Source organism: Narcine bancroftii, chromosome 12, assembly GCF_036971445.1.
Source record: "Narcine bancroftii isolate sNarBan1 chromosome 12, sNarBan1.hap1, whole genome shotgun sequence".
NCBI classification, from domain to species: Eukaryota; Metazoa; Chordata; class Chondrichthyes; order Torpediniformes; family Narcinidae; genus Narcine; species Narcine bancroftii.
In genome coordinates this window covers 11434157-11450721 of record NC_091480.1, presented here as the reverse complement: position 1 = coordinate 11450721, position 16565 = coordinate 11434157, and the positions used below count along the sequence as shown (strand labels likewise).

The 16565-nt window shown below is 39.0% G+C and overlaps 1 protein-coding gene across 5 annotated transcripts in view; it reads right to left on the bottom strand.

Annotated features, from left to right (window-relative positions):
• parn (poly(A)-specific ribonuclease (deadenylation nuclease)) overlaps positions 1–16565 on the bottom strand; it is a 95841-nt gene that overhangs the window by 55798 nt on the left and 23478 nt on the right. For all 5 annotated transcript variants that reach the window (XM_069905086.1, XM_069905088.1, XM_069905087.1 and 2 more), the window contains 8 exons: positions 16384–16464; positions 13327–13383; positions 9641–9718; positions 8703–8746; positions 8478–8520; positions 6007–6082; positions 4079–4189; positions 1967–2036 (listed from right to left, as the gene is read on the bottom strand). In XM_069905086.1, coding sequence (XP_069761187.1) covers positions 1967–2036; positions 4079–4189; positions 6007–6082; positions 8478–8520; positions 8703–8746; positions 9641–9718; positions 13327–13383; positions 16384–16464 — 560 coding nt within the window. The remainder of the gene's footprint in view (positions 1–1966; positions 2037–4078; positions 4190–6006; positions 6083–8477; positions 8521–8702; positions 8747–9640; positions 9719–13326; positions 13384–16383; positions 16465–16565) is intronic.

Here is a 16565-nt window from a genome sequence, read left to right as displayed (position 1 = left end):
CACTAATAAAATTAAAGCTTCTAAGTGATTTGACATAATTTAATTGATATACCTAATTGTGGTTCTATTTCCCCACCACAAGTGTAATGGCTGGCTATCCCTTTGCAGTTTGCACTTTAAGAGACCGATCTCTAACCACTGATACCTTGGTGCTCCCAAATACACCTCTTAAAAGATCAAGGCCCAATTTCAACAGGATTCTGCCGACAAAGACTCAAAAATAGATCAGCGGAAAACAACCCTTTGTTTATTGCAGGTTCAGAAATATCATGAGCCATTACAATCAGGGTCAAAATCCACCGCCAAAAATCCAACTCTGCAAAAGTTTCACCCTCTGGCATCAGAGAACCACATGGAATCAACCCCAAGAACAACTACTCAACAAAGAAAATTAAACTATGCCTTGAAACCTTAAAAAGTCTTCAAGGAGCTATTGCAGTATAAGGACACTGAATTTCTTGTTCCACTTGTACAATTATTTTATAACCAGTTTACAATTTTCCTCTAAACATTCAACCCACGATATGAAAAGTGTTCGTTCCTTAAAAATAATATTTCCAACATTTGATAACAAATCAACTAATGCAACCCTTTCATAGCTCCCCACAACTCTTCAAAAGAAATGCGTACTTTTCACAGTAATCACTGTTGTTCTACTTCAGAACTTAAAAGAAATTATGGCTTAAGCCAAAAGCTGAGGAGGGGGACTTCTGACCCTGTCTACATCATCCATCTTATTCACTCTCAGATAAACCAAGAATCTGTTGCATATTCAATTTAAATTTACACCACATGAACAATTCAGGAGATGAATGCCTGACTGATGAGTGATGAAAAGGCATCCATAGCCATTCGTAAAACTCAGCAGGTCAAACTGTATGTAATATAGCAAAGATAAAGATACATACATTTGGGCTTGAGCCTTTCATCAAGGTATGGAAGAATGTTGGCAGACCTCTGAATTAAAAGGTAAAGGGGAGGAGCATGTTCCCAAAGGTAGGAGGTAATAGGTAGAGAAGGGAGGGAGGGCACAGCAGCAAGTAAAGGGAGGAAGTATGGCTAGGTGAATAGAGGGAAGGGGTGGAGAGCTGAGGGAAAGATGACAAGGGAGGGAGAATTGAGAGCAGGTTAGCAGAAACCTGAGGTCTATGTTAATGCCATCCAGCTGGAGAGTGCCCAGTTGGAAAAAAGCAGATATTGTTCCTCCAATTTATGGGTGGTCTTGGTGGGATAGCACGAGGCTATGATCAGACATGCGAGAGTGGGAGTGGGATGCAGAACTGAAATGATTGGCTACTGGAGGTCCCTGTCACTGATATGATTTACTGCATGTGTAACTGCAGGAATGGTTTACTGCACCCAGTGCTCCCCTTTTGGCCTTCTCTACATTGGAGAGACTGGGAGATTGCTTCACTGAGCACCTTCACTTTGTCCGCATCGGTGACAGGGATAAAAAGGGGAGAGATAATGTGCATGAAAATCATATAAGTTCCTGAGAAAAAGTCAATAGTTTTATCACGAGGATGTTGGTTCTCCAAGTTTTAGGTCTGAATTTGTGGAACTCCTGACTACAGCACCTCAAGCACTGGTGATCAATATTCCACTGCAAGCAGATACCTATATAGAGCACACACACCGAAGAGAGAGTTCCTTTCTCATACCACCTTTGCCCTGGTTCCCATGCACAGCATTTCCTTCATGTCCCTGTCTCCTCAACCAACATTTCTTCCTCCATCAAAACTTCCCACATTAGATGGCCCTCCAAATACACTCCACCACTAATCCCTCCATAGCTACACCCTTGTCACAGCCAAGGGGGGGGGGGGGGGGGGTCGCACTGTTAAAGATCAGCCGTTATCCTGAAATGAAACAGCAACTATTTCACAAAAATTGTTTGGCCCACAGGTACTGTTAACTGAATACAAAGATGGTGAAACAGATACAAATTCAGAACAAAGACACTTACTTGTTGATAAAAGGTTCAACCAGTTTAGATTTTGCAGGAACAAAAACTTTAGGAGGGCTGAGAAATGAACCTAGTAAAAAGGAAGAGTCATATCTCAAGTACAACCATTAAATAATAGAACCAATATTGATCCTCAAACATATTAAAAGGTACATTAACAGAAGTAAAAATGCCAACATAAATAAATGGATGAGTCAGAGGCAATTTCATGACTAAGAAACATTTATTTCCTCTGTAGCGGCTGCATCAATGAAACAATTTAAAATTAAACTGCAAAGTTGACCACAACAAATCCGGTTATGGGCAGATTCTTGTAATATGGAACCCAACATGCCAGAGGAGCTCAGCAGGTCAAACAGAATTCTGAGCCACACTCCCAAGCTTCCATCGGAGATGCTGACCGCAGATCTCTTCGCTCAGCACCTGTACCCTGTCCACAACAGCAGTGGCCTACCATTAGCCAACCTTTTCCATTCTGAGTCACACTCCCAAGCTCATGTCTGTCAATGGCCTCATGTACTAACCCACCCTGACCACCCACAAAATGGAGGACCAACACCTTATTTTCCGTCGGAGTGCTCTCCAGCCAGATGGCCTTAACATTGACTTCTCTGCTTTCTGCTAAAATTTCTCGCCATCTTTCCCCTCCCCTCCCTCCCTCTTCACCCACCCAGCCATCTCTCCTCCCCTGATCGCTGCTGTCCCCTTCCTCCATTTCTCCCTATCATCTTCTGCCTTTAACACCCCCCCCCCCCCCCATCTTTTGTTCGGACACCTGCCAGCATTCTTTCATACCTTGATGAAGGGCTCAAGGCTGAAACGTCGGTTCTCTATCTTTGTCTTTGCTACATAAAGGACACGGTTTGACCAGCTGGGCTTCTCCAGCATTTTGGGATATAACTTCAACTGCGGCGTCTACAGATTTTCATGATTTACTTTTGTAATATGGAGTATTTCTTTACTAAATTCACTTTTTTAAAATTTGGTGAGATTGCCGAGGAAATCAGCTCAACTGGTAAATCAACAGTAAAGGGTTCTAATACTCTCAATATATTATGTACATTTTAACAATAAATTATGTCAGAACTTAAAGCTTAATATATATTCTCCCTCCACACTTTTGATTTGCAACTGTGTTTACCCAATATACTTTAGGTTATTTTAGAACAGATCATAAAAGGGATTAAAAGAAGAATTTAAAATCCACATGCTTTATCACAATTAGTCAATGAGATTAAATGCTGAACTAAACTCATGCAAAAATGAATGCTTAAATTGGTTGGTTAACCACAGCTACCTGACACATGAACACTCAGAACAATTGGATCAACAGGATGATTCAGGATGGAGTGCACATCTGGCTCATGTGAAACGTTTTAATTAAATGATTCTATCAACAATACAATTGACATTTGAGTATGCATAAATATGCATTAACACACAGATAGGCATCACTTACCATAAATTCTCACTTACTCCATTAAAATGCAAGTCAATTTTGTTTTATAATTAAAACTTGAGCAAGTCTGATTTACAATGTGCTAATTAACCAATATTTGTTGCTAGTTAAATAAGGCTAAAGGCTTCAATCTTAAAATTCTTAGATATCCAAATTCCTCTGTGGCCTTGCTCTTTACCCTAATCATGTCCCTGCCATTAAACTCTCACTTATAACAACTGCATTTTATTCTTACATTTTCATCAAATCTTCCAAATTCATGCACACTGCTGGGGCAATTTACAGTAGCCAATTAACCTACCAACCAGCAGGTCTTTGGGGCTGTGGGAAGAAACTGGTAGCATCTGGAGAACACAGTGACAGAGGGAAAGTGAAACTCTGTGCAGCCAGCACTGAAGGTCAGGAGTGAACCCAGTTACTAGACCAGTGAGGCAGTAGGTCTACCAGCTATGCCACAGTCCTGTCCTTTGAATCTAAGAACAGGTGGTTCCAAAAATCAATATCATTTCGTGAGACAAGACCTTGTCTAAAGGATAAAATCCATTTAGCAAGAAGAGAGCCCAGGAACCCTCAATTTTGAAACTAAAAATATCAATAGTCAGTCTTATTTTGCCCACAATGTAAACTCTTCCAAAATCAGAAAACATCCATACCTAAATGATTGGCCATGGAGATGAAACACAAGCCAGTTATGTAGGCATCATAACCTGCTTCATGCAGTTGTTCTGAAGCAGTGTTATAGCTTGGAAATCCCTCCACACTTTCTACAAAAGAGAAATAGATCTCACAGTCAATATAAATTGGTGAACAATTATTACAATGCAAAGCAGTTTCAGAAAATAATGCTTTCCATATAAAATGTAAGCTGCCTCATTCTGTAGGGATTGATTTTAAATGACAAACTTTTAATCAAAGTTGTTTGTGCAGACTGAATGAAACTTCATTCTATATATTTTTTTAAAAATAGATTCACAGAATGTGAAGACATCATTGACTGGGCCGCCAATATTTATTGTTTAACATGACTTTCCCCAGGACTAAGTGGCTTTTCTCTTAGAAGGCAAGTCAGAGTTGATTAGATGTGGGTCTGGAACTGCACAAAGTTAGACTGGGTTCGGATGGCAGATTTCCCTCTCCAAAGAGTACTTGTCAGGCTTTGATTTTTGACCATCAGTACCATGACTGCAATGTCATCTTTCTGGTGCTAGCTTTTTAGTTGCAGATTCAGTCAGTTCACCAGATTTAATTTCCAAACCTGCTGTGGTAGGAGTTGAACTATTGATTCTGCGTATTAAGTCCAAGCTTCTGGGCAAAGAGTCCAGCATCATAACCAATGCAAATGGGAACACAAATCCAAGATTCATCTTCAAAGCAAACAATAGTTTAGAGTCAAGATTTTGATATTTAGTCTGAAAGTTGTGCTTCCAGCAATCTGCATATTCACATAAGGGCCAGCGGTATAAATTAAAGAGAACGTAGAAGTAGCAGCTATAACATAATTAAAAAAAGGATACAGGGGATATGGTGCACTGAGCAAGGCTCAAAATTTACTTTGACCAAATACAGGCTGGTACATATTATATAGCTGTTAGAGCAACACTATTACGGTGCCAACGACCTGGATTTGAATTCGGCGTTCTCTGTCAGGAGTTTGTACATTCTCCCTGTGCTCCAGCCTCCTCCCACCCTTCAAAACATACTGGTGTTTTCGGTTAATTAGAGAGTATTTGGGTGGCACAGCCTCAACTTTAAAAATGGGAGATTTCAGATGATAGATGATTCAATGAAAGCCACCCAATGAACAAAAAGAGATCAGGTTTTTTTGGAGAGGCGGTTGTGGGGGGGGGGGGAGGGGGTGGTGAGAAAGAGACAGAAAGCCAGGCTGCAAGAGTGAAATCAGCATCTCTCTGGCGTGGGTCAGCCTGTCTTTTGACAAATAAATGCTCAAGACTTAATTACATTTGTCAGCAGGGGTTCTGCCATCCGAAATCAAATGGGCATGCATCACATGTTTACAATGGGATTCTGGAAGGTAACTGCATTTTGAAAAGAAAATGACAAATCCCGAGGTGCAACTTATTGGATTGGATCGAATGGTTAGTGTAGCTATTGCAGCGCCAGTGACCCAGGTTTGATTCCGGCGCTGTCTGTATGTTCTCCTTGTGTCTACGTGGGTTTCTTTCCACTCTTCAATAATGTACAGGGTTGTAGGTTAATAGGGCGGCATGGGGTTATTGTGCTGTATGTCTAAATCTAAGAAAACATTCTTAAACTATACTGGCACAATGATTTGCATAGGTGCAAGTAATTCCCAAAATGTATCCTGTATTGGAGAGATTATGGGATTAAAATACACAACTATCTATTAAGAGTGAAAGGACTCACTTCATTACTTCTTTCCCATTCCACTCTTTAATTACCAGCTCATTCTTCATTTTTAGTTTAAAAAATAAGGCAGAAACAACAAGCTGTCAAAATCCTTCTTAAAAGCAAAGACTAGATTTCAATTCCTTAAATATGTTGTTTCATTGTTTAATCCAGAATCAGACAACTTTATAAATATTAAGAATAATAATCTTACCAACTTTGGGAGGTCTGAAGGGTGCATCTTTTAATCGCTTTTCCAACTCTGCAAGAGGCGTATTCATTATCAGTTCCTGCATGAAGCAAAAACCATCTCAATAATAAAAATACAGAAAATAAAATAGTCAGACATACAACTCATGTGAAAAGAGAAACAAAGTTAACATTTAAAGATGATCTTTCATTTTTCAGATTAACCTGGCACATTACTCTGGACAATATTTCCCCCCCCCCCCCAACCCCACCCTCGACTTCCCAAGAAGTTTGCTTCCTAAAAAAAAATTGGGGTGATGAGAGACAACTTCAAACTGAAGACAAGGTTAATTTCAGATTTTCTATGTCATGTTGGAAGATGGAGACACATTACATTAATTTTTAAATTCAATTTAGAATTAAGCATACATTCACCACAAATTCGACAATGTATTGCAACTGCTGCGACATTGATATGTCCACTGAATTGAATCTTCCTGAAGACAATAAATGCTTATTATTAAGTGCACTCATTATGCTATTGCCTGAAGAACGTGTGCATCAACATACATTCAATTGATATCAATGTAATGCACAGCATCTGTATATGTGAGCTGCTTTTATAGTCTATCTGCATCTTTCCTGACCAAGCATGCCCAGGACGAAGACAACATTTGCATTACATCTGCACTGAGTGCATACCCAGGCATGCTTGGACTAACCAAATCAGGTTGCATTCTGGGTGATATAGAGGTACTAGTAATCTTAAAATATGACTGGAAATCACAAAATAGGTTACATCTTAAAAAAAGGTAAAGGATAGGAAATATTTAAGATATTTTTTTTGTGGTCAGCAGCCCAAAATCCATAAAATACACCTACAAGTGTTCATGAAGCAAAATCTTAATTGTTCAGGGCTATCCATTTTTCTTCTCTCCACAGATCCTGCTTGGATTTGTTGAGCATTGCAATAATTTTGTTTTTATTTTAAACGTACTTTAAAATCTGAAAGTAAAACTTGTAATGATGTGCTTGCAATTTTCTCAAATTAAAATCAATTCCTTGAAATTCCCAATCTCCATGGTACCAGATCCCTACAAGAAGCGGCAAATGTTTATCCACCACATCAGGAATGGTGGCGGATACAAAGGAGTGAAATTACCCACAAGGTCCAGTCCAGATGCTGTGGAATGGAAGATCAAGAAAGAGGGATACTAAAAGGAACACTTGTCCCGTACATACAACAGGTTTAATCAGAGAAATAATAAAACTGTAAAGCAGAAAGCAATAGATTCCCAGAAGTGACAGGGATTCATACATATTATCTCATTATGAGCACATGGCATTACTATTTTTTTAGGTTCAGCTACTCAAAAGGCACTCCAAATCACTCTGATGTGAATATAAACGAGGTCAACAAAGTACTGAAGAGCAAGTACCGTTCATAGAAGCTGGCTTGCCGAACAAAATCAAAACCAGGAAAATAACTTACAAGTAACTGTACAAAGCTGAATGACTGAGCATAGTAGAATTTGAAACCAACAGTTGTAGAGGAAATGCTATCCAACCCAAAAGCAAGGTCAAGATCAGGAACTGATAATATACTGGGTAAAGGAATACAAGGAAAAAAACTGAAAAGACTCAACAAGTCAGGCAGCAGCCATGGGGAGAAATGTCTCGTTGTATGCTTCAGTGATCAGCTTTTGAATCTTTTGTGTTTCTTATTTAAATTAAATTTGTAACAAAACTGGACTGAGATGCTCAAATGCAATGGTCACATTGTTTAGGCAATACTCCTTCATCCCCAGGTAGGAAATCTGTAGTGTTCACAGTGCACAAGGCAAGATGTGCAAACATTTTCTTTTCTTGATGTCAAAACTCCATCTAGTGACTAAACTGCAAAATAAATGCACTAAATAAGAATGTATTGCAGCTGTTATAATAACATTGACAAGACATGTATAACAATGTCATAAGACTACACAATCACAGAACACCGAAGCTTCAGTTTGAAACACTACTTAAACAAACAAGGTTCATCTTTTGGTAAAACTATAGAATACAAATCTGAAGCAAACTTGATGCTTGAAGAGATATAGCTCTGAGATCACAAAACAACTGCATCTCAAATATCAAAGTAACTGCTTACAAATAAACTTAATAATTAAGACAATTTGAAAGAGCAAAGGGTAAATTATCAGTTAGAAAACTTCTGATTGACTCAACTACAACTTACAACCAGGACATGGTGTGGCAGCAAGTTTATTGCAAAGATCGACTTGTTCATTTCTACAGGATCCTGGAATTGTGGCCCAACTGCATTTATGGTTTGGCATATTTCCAGGATGGAACAGGGACAAGCATAATTTAATAACACTCACCATGTGGGTTCACGTTAGTGATAGAATGACTAATGCTAGTAAACGTGGTCTCATATGTATTCCGCCTTCACAGTTTCAAGAATGAAAAGTATGCCTAATAAAATAACCAATTTACCTTAAAAGGATGCGTGCTTGCCATGAGTTTTGTATCAAGAAGCCTGAGTGGGAAAGAAAATGCAGACAGTAAACGTGGAGCATCAAAAGTACGAATCGTCAAAAATGAAACATTAAAACTACCATTTTTTAAAAAAATGCTTTTCCTCCAAAACCACCTGATGCCCCCAAGTACCAGAATTCTCTCTATTCAAGGGATGAGGTGAAATACCAACAAGCAACTCACCTGGGAAATACACTTGTTGTTACTTCTTTAAATTCATTTAGCTCCTATTTTAGGAGAAGGAATAGAGAAGAATAACAGTCAACAAAAAAAATCAACAGCCTGAAATGCTTTTCTCATTTATGTGCAGAGGTTAATGGAAGCAGTTAGCACAACACCAGAAGAGGGCCAGTGACCCAGGATCGAATGTGGCTTTGTCTTCAAGCAGTTTTTACATTCTCCCCTTGTTGGCGTAGGTTTCCTCCCACCCTTCAAAACATGCAGGGTTTGTAGGTTTTAATTGGGCGGTAGTACGGGCTTGTGGACCCGAAGGGCCTGTTACAGTGTTGTAGGCCCACATTTGTTTTAAAAATTTAAATTTCATTGATCTGCACAGTTTATTGTGTGCTCAGCCATTCTCAACCTTTCCAGTTATCCCCCTCCCCTCGGACTCTGCTCAAAGGGCCCCCTTCACTGTGAAGCAGCCAAGTTTTGGCCTCTTCCATACTTAATTTCGACACAAAAAAATTGTGTTAAGTGAGGTGAAAAAGAAACAAGGCTTTTACTTAAATGTGACATGGCCTCAGGGGTGAAGGGGCTTAGTGCCCCTGTTGAGAATGACTCCTACACATCTTCTCCCTCATGGTGACAAGATGTTACTATTATACACGGAAGGTCCTGCAATGGGGATGTGCGATGAGTGCAATGTGCGATTGAGAAATTATCCTCAAGACTATAGTGTCACCCCCTAACATTTTCTCAGCAACTGCATCAAGTAGCTCAGGTCATCTTCCTCATGAGCGAGCAGCTGCTCTCAGACATCAAAGAGGAAGTATTAATAGCATGGTGTGAATAATTTGAATATGCTTCTGATAACGACTCTGAATTGTTAAGTTGAAGTAATATTTTAAATAGAAGACATTGCAAAACCAAAAGTCATTTTAAAAATGATTAACACTTACATCAGGTAGTGGACAGAAAAACTGATGAATTGTATGCATGACATCCAATAGCATGTTATGTCCCACAACCAATTTACCCTAGGGGAAAAAAAAAATCATTACTTTAAAAAAAATGCCTATATACCAAGAACAAATGGATATATCAGCATCCCAAACAATAGCTCTCATAGTATATGATGGGAATAGGAGATATTTTTTTCTCTTCTAAATAATGTTGCCTGATTGTTTAAAGAATTTGCAATAGTCACTCAGGATCAATCACTTCAACTTTAATAGAAAAGCAGTCTGCCTTGTGGACACAAAGTTCACAGATCTGCTGATGCTCTGAATAAAATTAGTCTCTCCAACTTTTGCAAATACATTCATACTCTAAAGTTCATCGAATCAGGGGAGGGGCTTCTGCTAATGGAATTGCTGGAAATCATAGCCAACTAACCCAAAATTTACTGATCAACTGCAATGAGATAAAAGAAAATACATTTTAGGATTCCATCTTTGTTACAAGACTAAGATCAGTAAATTAATTTCCCCTCCCACATCCACACTCACCATCTTCTCCAAACTCCCCAGAATTTAAAAAAAAAATCATCTTGTATGCTCTCAAAGCTTTTTTTATTTTATTTTTAAACTCACAATCATGACGAAATTAGTTGGCTCTGGAAACATCCATTCATTTACTCTCAAACCAGCAAACCAAAAGCGTAAAAGCCAACATCTGAAATAGCCTGTGCCTCCCCAATCCCTGTTCTTTGGAAACTCAGTGGAAGGAAGAGATTGAACAAGAGAAATGGCTGGACTGTACAACTGTACAAGAATCAGTCATTGTTGAGAGTTTACCATAGAGTCGGAGTGAAGAACATAAGAAATAGGAGCAGGAGGAGGCTATCTCACCCGCCAAGACTGCCCCGCCATTCAATGAGATCATGGCTAATCAGATGATAGGCTCACCTCCCCCTACCTACCAGTTCCCATACCCCTTAATTCCCCTGCTATGTAAAAATCTATCCAATTTTGTCTTAAAGATATTTACTGAGGTTGCCTCCACTGCTTCAATAAGCAGTGAATTCCAAGGGTTCACCACTAGTAGTTTTACAGAGCAGAAACAGGACCTTTGGCCCAACTTGTCTATGCTGACCAAATTGTCTATCCAAGGTCGCCCTATATCCCTTAAAAAATGTATCTGTGTGCATATCCAAATGTTTGAAGTAGATTACATTTCCCACACCGCCCCCCCCTCACATCCACTAGTAAAGATTAAAGAAAACAAATTAGAAAGGCAACACCATGCTGATTTCCATATTATAAAAAGGGAATTAAAATGCAAAAATGAAATTAAAATTAGAAATTATAACCCTCCAATCCTACCGTTAGGGGTGACTGACTGCAGGCTAAGGCAGCTTTTTCTACCAAACAATGCTAAGTGATCATCTATTTGAGCTGGAAGTAAATCACAAAAATCTGTAGACACCGTGGATGAAGTAAAACAAAACGCTGGAGAAACTCAGTTGGTCAAACAGTGTCCTTTATGTAGCAAAAATAAAAATACATAACCGACGTTTCAGGCTTAAGCCTATTAAGGTATGAGAGAATGCCCGCAGGCATCCAAACGAAAGATGGGAGGAGGGGAAGGTTTCGTAAAGGCAGGAGATGAGAGGTGGAGAATGGAGGGAGGGGACAGCAGCAATAAGGGCGAGAAGGGATGGCTGGGTTGGCAAGGGGGAAGGGAGGGAAAAGAACTGGAAAGGGGAGGGGAAAGAAGGTGAGAAAGGTTAGCAGAAAGCAGAGAAGTCAATGTTAATGCCCAGACAGAAAATAAGGTGTTTGAGCTTGAAAGGAATTTGAGACGCAGCAGAAATGTTTCAACTTCCTAGACTGTGTGTGCATGACGTACATATTGCGAAAAAAAAAATGCCCAAGGTTCTGAACCGAGAAAGAGGAATTATGAATCCCAAACCCCAGTTGTCTGGAAAAAAAAAATCGGAGGCGGGACAACAAAAAAAAGCCCATACAGATATCAAATGCTCAACACAGCCTGCAGCACAGAAATAACAGGCGAGGAATTGTAAAGAGGAACAAGCAATAGATCAACTACAGGTCAATTTGATATCAGGGAGCAGACAGATTGTTGGAAAAGATTCTGAAGGCCTCGTATAAATCAAGACAGATGGAGACACGGTATTAAAGAGCTGAAGGAAGGTAGCCATCAAGCAAATCAAATGATTTTTTTTTTAAGTGTAGCATTTTGAATTTTAAGAAGCCATTTGACAGTCATGCTTGGATCATCAATCAAGGTACACCACAGAAATGCTGGCTAAGTGGCAAAAGCAAAGGATCATGACAGATGCTCTCAAGTCCAAATACTCTCAGGCAACAAGCGAGCCCGAGAAAATGAATTTAACCACTTTGCCTGCACCCAAAATGGAGGAGGAACTTTACCAGAGCAGGTAAGGAAAAGGATTGCAAAAATAGGCCAAACATTTCCAACAATCTGATAATCCAACTGCAGAATCCAAAATATTAGATTTTTTTAAAAATTAAACCGAGGGCAAAACTGTACACTACAGTGTGCAGATAATAAATTGATGTTGTACAACAGCTGGTAGCTCAAGGGACCAGCATATAACTACCATTGTGAGGGATTTCACAATCAGCCGTTGGACAGGATTTGGGTTGGGGCCACTGATGTTGGACTGAGCTCAATGTTTCAGAACAGCTAATCTCAGTCCTGCACCATATGTCAACTGGTCAAAACATTACTTCAGAACATTTTGAATGTGCACTTTGTGGCAATTTCCTGCAGAAGTTAATGATGTCAAAAAGAGGTCATTGTACCCCTTAGTTTTGACAATAACCAATTCATCAATGTGAAATTATGCAGAGAAAAAATGTTATCTTCCACTCTGTCACTATTTATTACAGCAGTATAACTATGAACTTAAATCTACAAACTATATCCCAATCAGCAATATTTCTCAGAGATAGTAAATTTCAAAATGTTGCTACTTTACTACCTGTTTCATAGAGCTCAATGCTCAAATCTCTTAAGCAAACATGGCAAGACATGTTGCAATGCCCTTTATAAAACAAAACTGCCAAATTCTTTTAATTCTGCAATTTTTTCCATTTATTAGCACAATATCATCTGTCCCAAAAGTGTGTCCTTATTTCAACTTGAACAAAACAGGTCTTACTTGATCCAAAGCTTTCTTCCCTCCAATGCAGAGGGGCATAAAAACACTGTAAATGGAAGAATCTTTTGAGTCTAGTCTGTTAATCAATTAATTGATACAGATTCTCTTCCTCAAGTCAACTTCAATTCGATCATCTCTTTCCTCAACCTCATTTAAATATAGACCAACTTTGTTCAATGTCATCCCAAGAGTTAATCCAAAGAATCCATGACATACAACCTCCAAGCTTAAGAAATCATTCCCAAGATTTAACTCTAGCAAGATATCCTTACTCTAAAACAATTGCAATAAAAGTTCTTTCTAACACATCTTGAATTTACTTTTGAGCAACAGTTACTGCCAAAAGACAGCCAGTGAATTAAATATTATAGATAGAGAAGATGCAACCATTTAAAAAAAAAAGTGAACAGTATTGCACTGGGAAAAATCAAAGTGAAATTGATAAAACATTACTTGGAAAATTCCATTTCATTTGTGAATGAAAAGAGGACTCACCGATTTTGAAATGGCATATATTACTTTGGAGAACCCCACAGCATCATTCATTTCTTCCTGAAAATAAGATAGCAAGTTACTGTACAACCATTTTAGTTTTCAAAATATCTGCACCATTGCGCTATTTAGTTCCAATCCCAAAATTTGAATTCTAGAGAGTTCCAAATTACCAGGAACTATTTCCTGACTTTAAAAAAATTCAAATGAGACATAATTAAAAATAGGTTGACTAAATAGTAAATGTAATGAGAAATAATGACACAAAATACATGAACTCCATATGCCTAGTCCAGTAAAATGTACTTATCACAGGAATACAGATCAGCACATTAAAAAAAAACATACACAAAATAGATTTTGTTTTAAAAAATGTGCTTTTTCCCCCATTCATCATTTTACGATCAGTAACAAATTCAGTACCCCATATAGTCATTAAACTGATCGAGTCTAAGCATTGGAATACCTTCCAGAAAACAATGCTAATTAAAGACAGGAAAGCCATGATAATTCTGCTTAGTTTTGCTTGGTGTCCAGTGATGGCATAAATGCCCTGGCCACGTGATTCATCTGGGACTCTATTCTGATTCAGGACTGCCTACTGGCATCCCTGATGGCCTTGCGCAGGTCGTGCCTGGCTTTCTTGTGTAGGGCTAGGTCACCTGACTTGTACACCACATTCCTGACCTTCAGTAGTGAGTGTACGCCACTGATCAGCCATGGTTTTCCAGATGGAAAGCTCAGAGATTGTTCTCTTTGGCACTAAGCAGTCCTCAACAAAATGAAAGACTGGGTCAATTTCCATCCACCTAGCTAACAATGGTAGCAAATTTTTTTAGATTTCTTTTTTGCCAGATGGTCAGGAAACTGGATAACATGCATATCTAGTATTTAATGACCCTGTAGATTAATCCATTTAAATATGGATATCAAATAAAAGATTAAAATTTATTTTGCATGTTTATGACGTTCAACTTTCTCAGGTACTCTATGAAAGCCCAAACTCAAGACATTCAAAAAGAAATGATGGGAGTTCCAAACATTTATGAAGAATTGAAGGACCCATGCACATCTCAGACCAAAACCCATCTGTTTCCATGACAGAGCACTTTCTTACAGAACAAAAATCACTACCTTTTACATTAAAAAAAAAGTGCTTTACAAGGACACTATGGTGCTGGATTCAATACAGAATTCTACAACTGAGTAATTTGATTTATTGGTCAGTATCATTTCAGAAATATTTTTCCCTTATTTTCTCTTTTACTCTCTGGGAGTGCAGCCTGCAACACTTCACAATTGCCACATTCTTTTGTCTCTCTTCTGCCCTTCTAATTGCATCCATTCACTCACTGACCTGATAACCCTGTTTACAGCTTATTCCCGTCGAAACAGACATCCCTTGCCCCATAGCTTTAAAAGTTTCTGTCTCCTTTTCAGATCTGAAGAAACTACAACTTGAAGCAACTTCATTTCTCTTCCTTGTTTTGTTTATATTTTACAAGATCTTACAGAACCGTTGTCAAGGTTCTGAATATTAGGAGCTCCTTCTATGCAAATTTACTAAGTCAGTATGCTAGATTTTAATAATTTCAGTACCTAAAATAGCACCCATAATGCAAAAAAAGGTGGTGTAACAGCAAGCCGCCACAGCAATCCGGCCAGTACTCTAGGCGGCAAGTGCAACCAGGGGCCAGCAGACCACACAGCCTCACTGGCCCGAGCAAGTGAACCAGCAGTCGGGAGGCTAAGGCAGCATAGGGGCCAGCATCCCCAACGTGGCACTGGCCCCCCCGCTGCACAGCCAACAGAGAGGGACAAGCGCGCGGGGAAGAAGGCATCATCATGTAAGAATGTACCTGCGCGCAGGAGACCCTCTGTTGTTATATAAGCGGTGACGCAAGCTAACAGGGGCAAACGGAGGGAAAGTGTGAGTGAGTGTGTGTTGTTACGGAGTCCAGAGAACTCCAAAAACCAGCAGCATTAGATATGCACCACAACACAGGGTTACTTAAACAAATGTTGTTTAACATTATATTTGCACAAGAAAACAGAATTAAACTTATTACTTAACCTACCTAACTACTTAATCCCCCCCTCTAATACTAAGCGCAGGTGTGTGTAATGCATATTTAAGATTAGAAAAGATCTTTGGATCACAATCCAATCTCACTGGTTGCAAGCAATTCTTGTACTGTGCACAGAAGTTAGCATTAACTAAGTTCATCAGTCTTTGGTGCTTAACAGGCAAATGGTAATCACTCAGGAAGGTTCTTGCGGGTTTTCAGAGAGAGATTCCTTTTCCAGGATATCCGCAACTGATTCTTCCTCAATCAGTCTTGCTCACAAAACTTGCCCCCTTCAGGGTTCTCCAGATGATCCTCTTTCTTTCAGGTCACCTTTCACACTGCCAGTCTCCTCCTTTGACCAGGCAGTCTTCCAAAGTTTGCCAGCTTGTCCTTCTGGAACTGATTTCTGTCTCCTCTCTCTCTATTTCACATCCTCCCACGCTGAGAGCAAAACTGTTCTCCTCTGCCTGCAAAGATCACATGCTCTCCCAGGCAAGCTGCTGTCGATACTTTGTTGCCTCCTGCAAAAAGCACTCTGCAAAAGTCCTGCAAATATTCTGTGTTTTAAAATGTGTGTGCAAGCTTCTCTAACAATTCCTCCCAAACCACCTCGAAATATTCTGTCACAGTGTTATTACTTCGAGTCGCACGCAGCTAAACAGTAGATTGAATTGCTATATTATAACATTGCTAAATGGATATATGGGATTTGAAATCCAATAGCTGAAACATTCAGCACGACTCCTATCCCTTGAAGCATTTATTTTTTGGAAATAAATCACATTTGTCCTTTTGTTATTTTTAATGAAAAGATGGCTAAACATCTATATTCTCCCAAAGAACCTAAAGCATGGAAATGATCTTCTAATTTCTGCTTGACACAAACCACAGCTCTTCAAATAAATGTATAATTTGCTGTTATTGCACATGTAGCAAATTATTCAGATGAAACATAGCAAACCATTACAAAAGGTGCTGAGCAAGCACACACCTGCTCTTTTGCTCGCTTTTGTTCTTCTCTTCTTCTTCGTTCCTCGTCATCCAGCTTACTGACCACAATGTATCTCTCTTTCTGCAAGATGTCATTTAAAACATTTCAATTTCAATTGCTTATTCATACACACTTTTAAAATGAAAACAAAATACATCTGCATTCACAAAATATTTGATGAA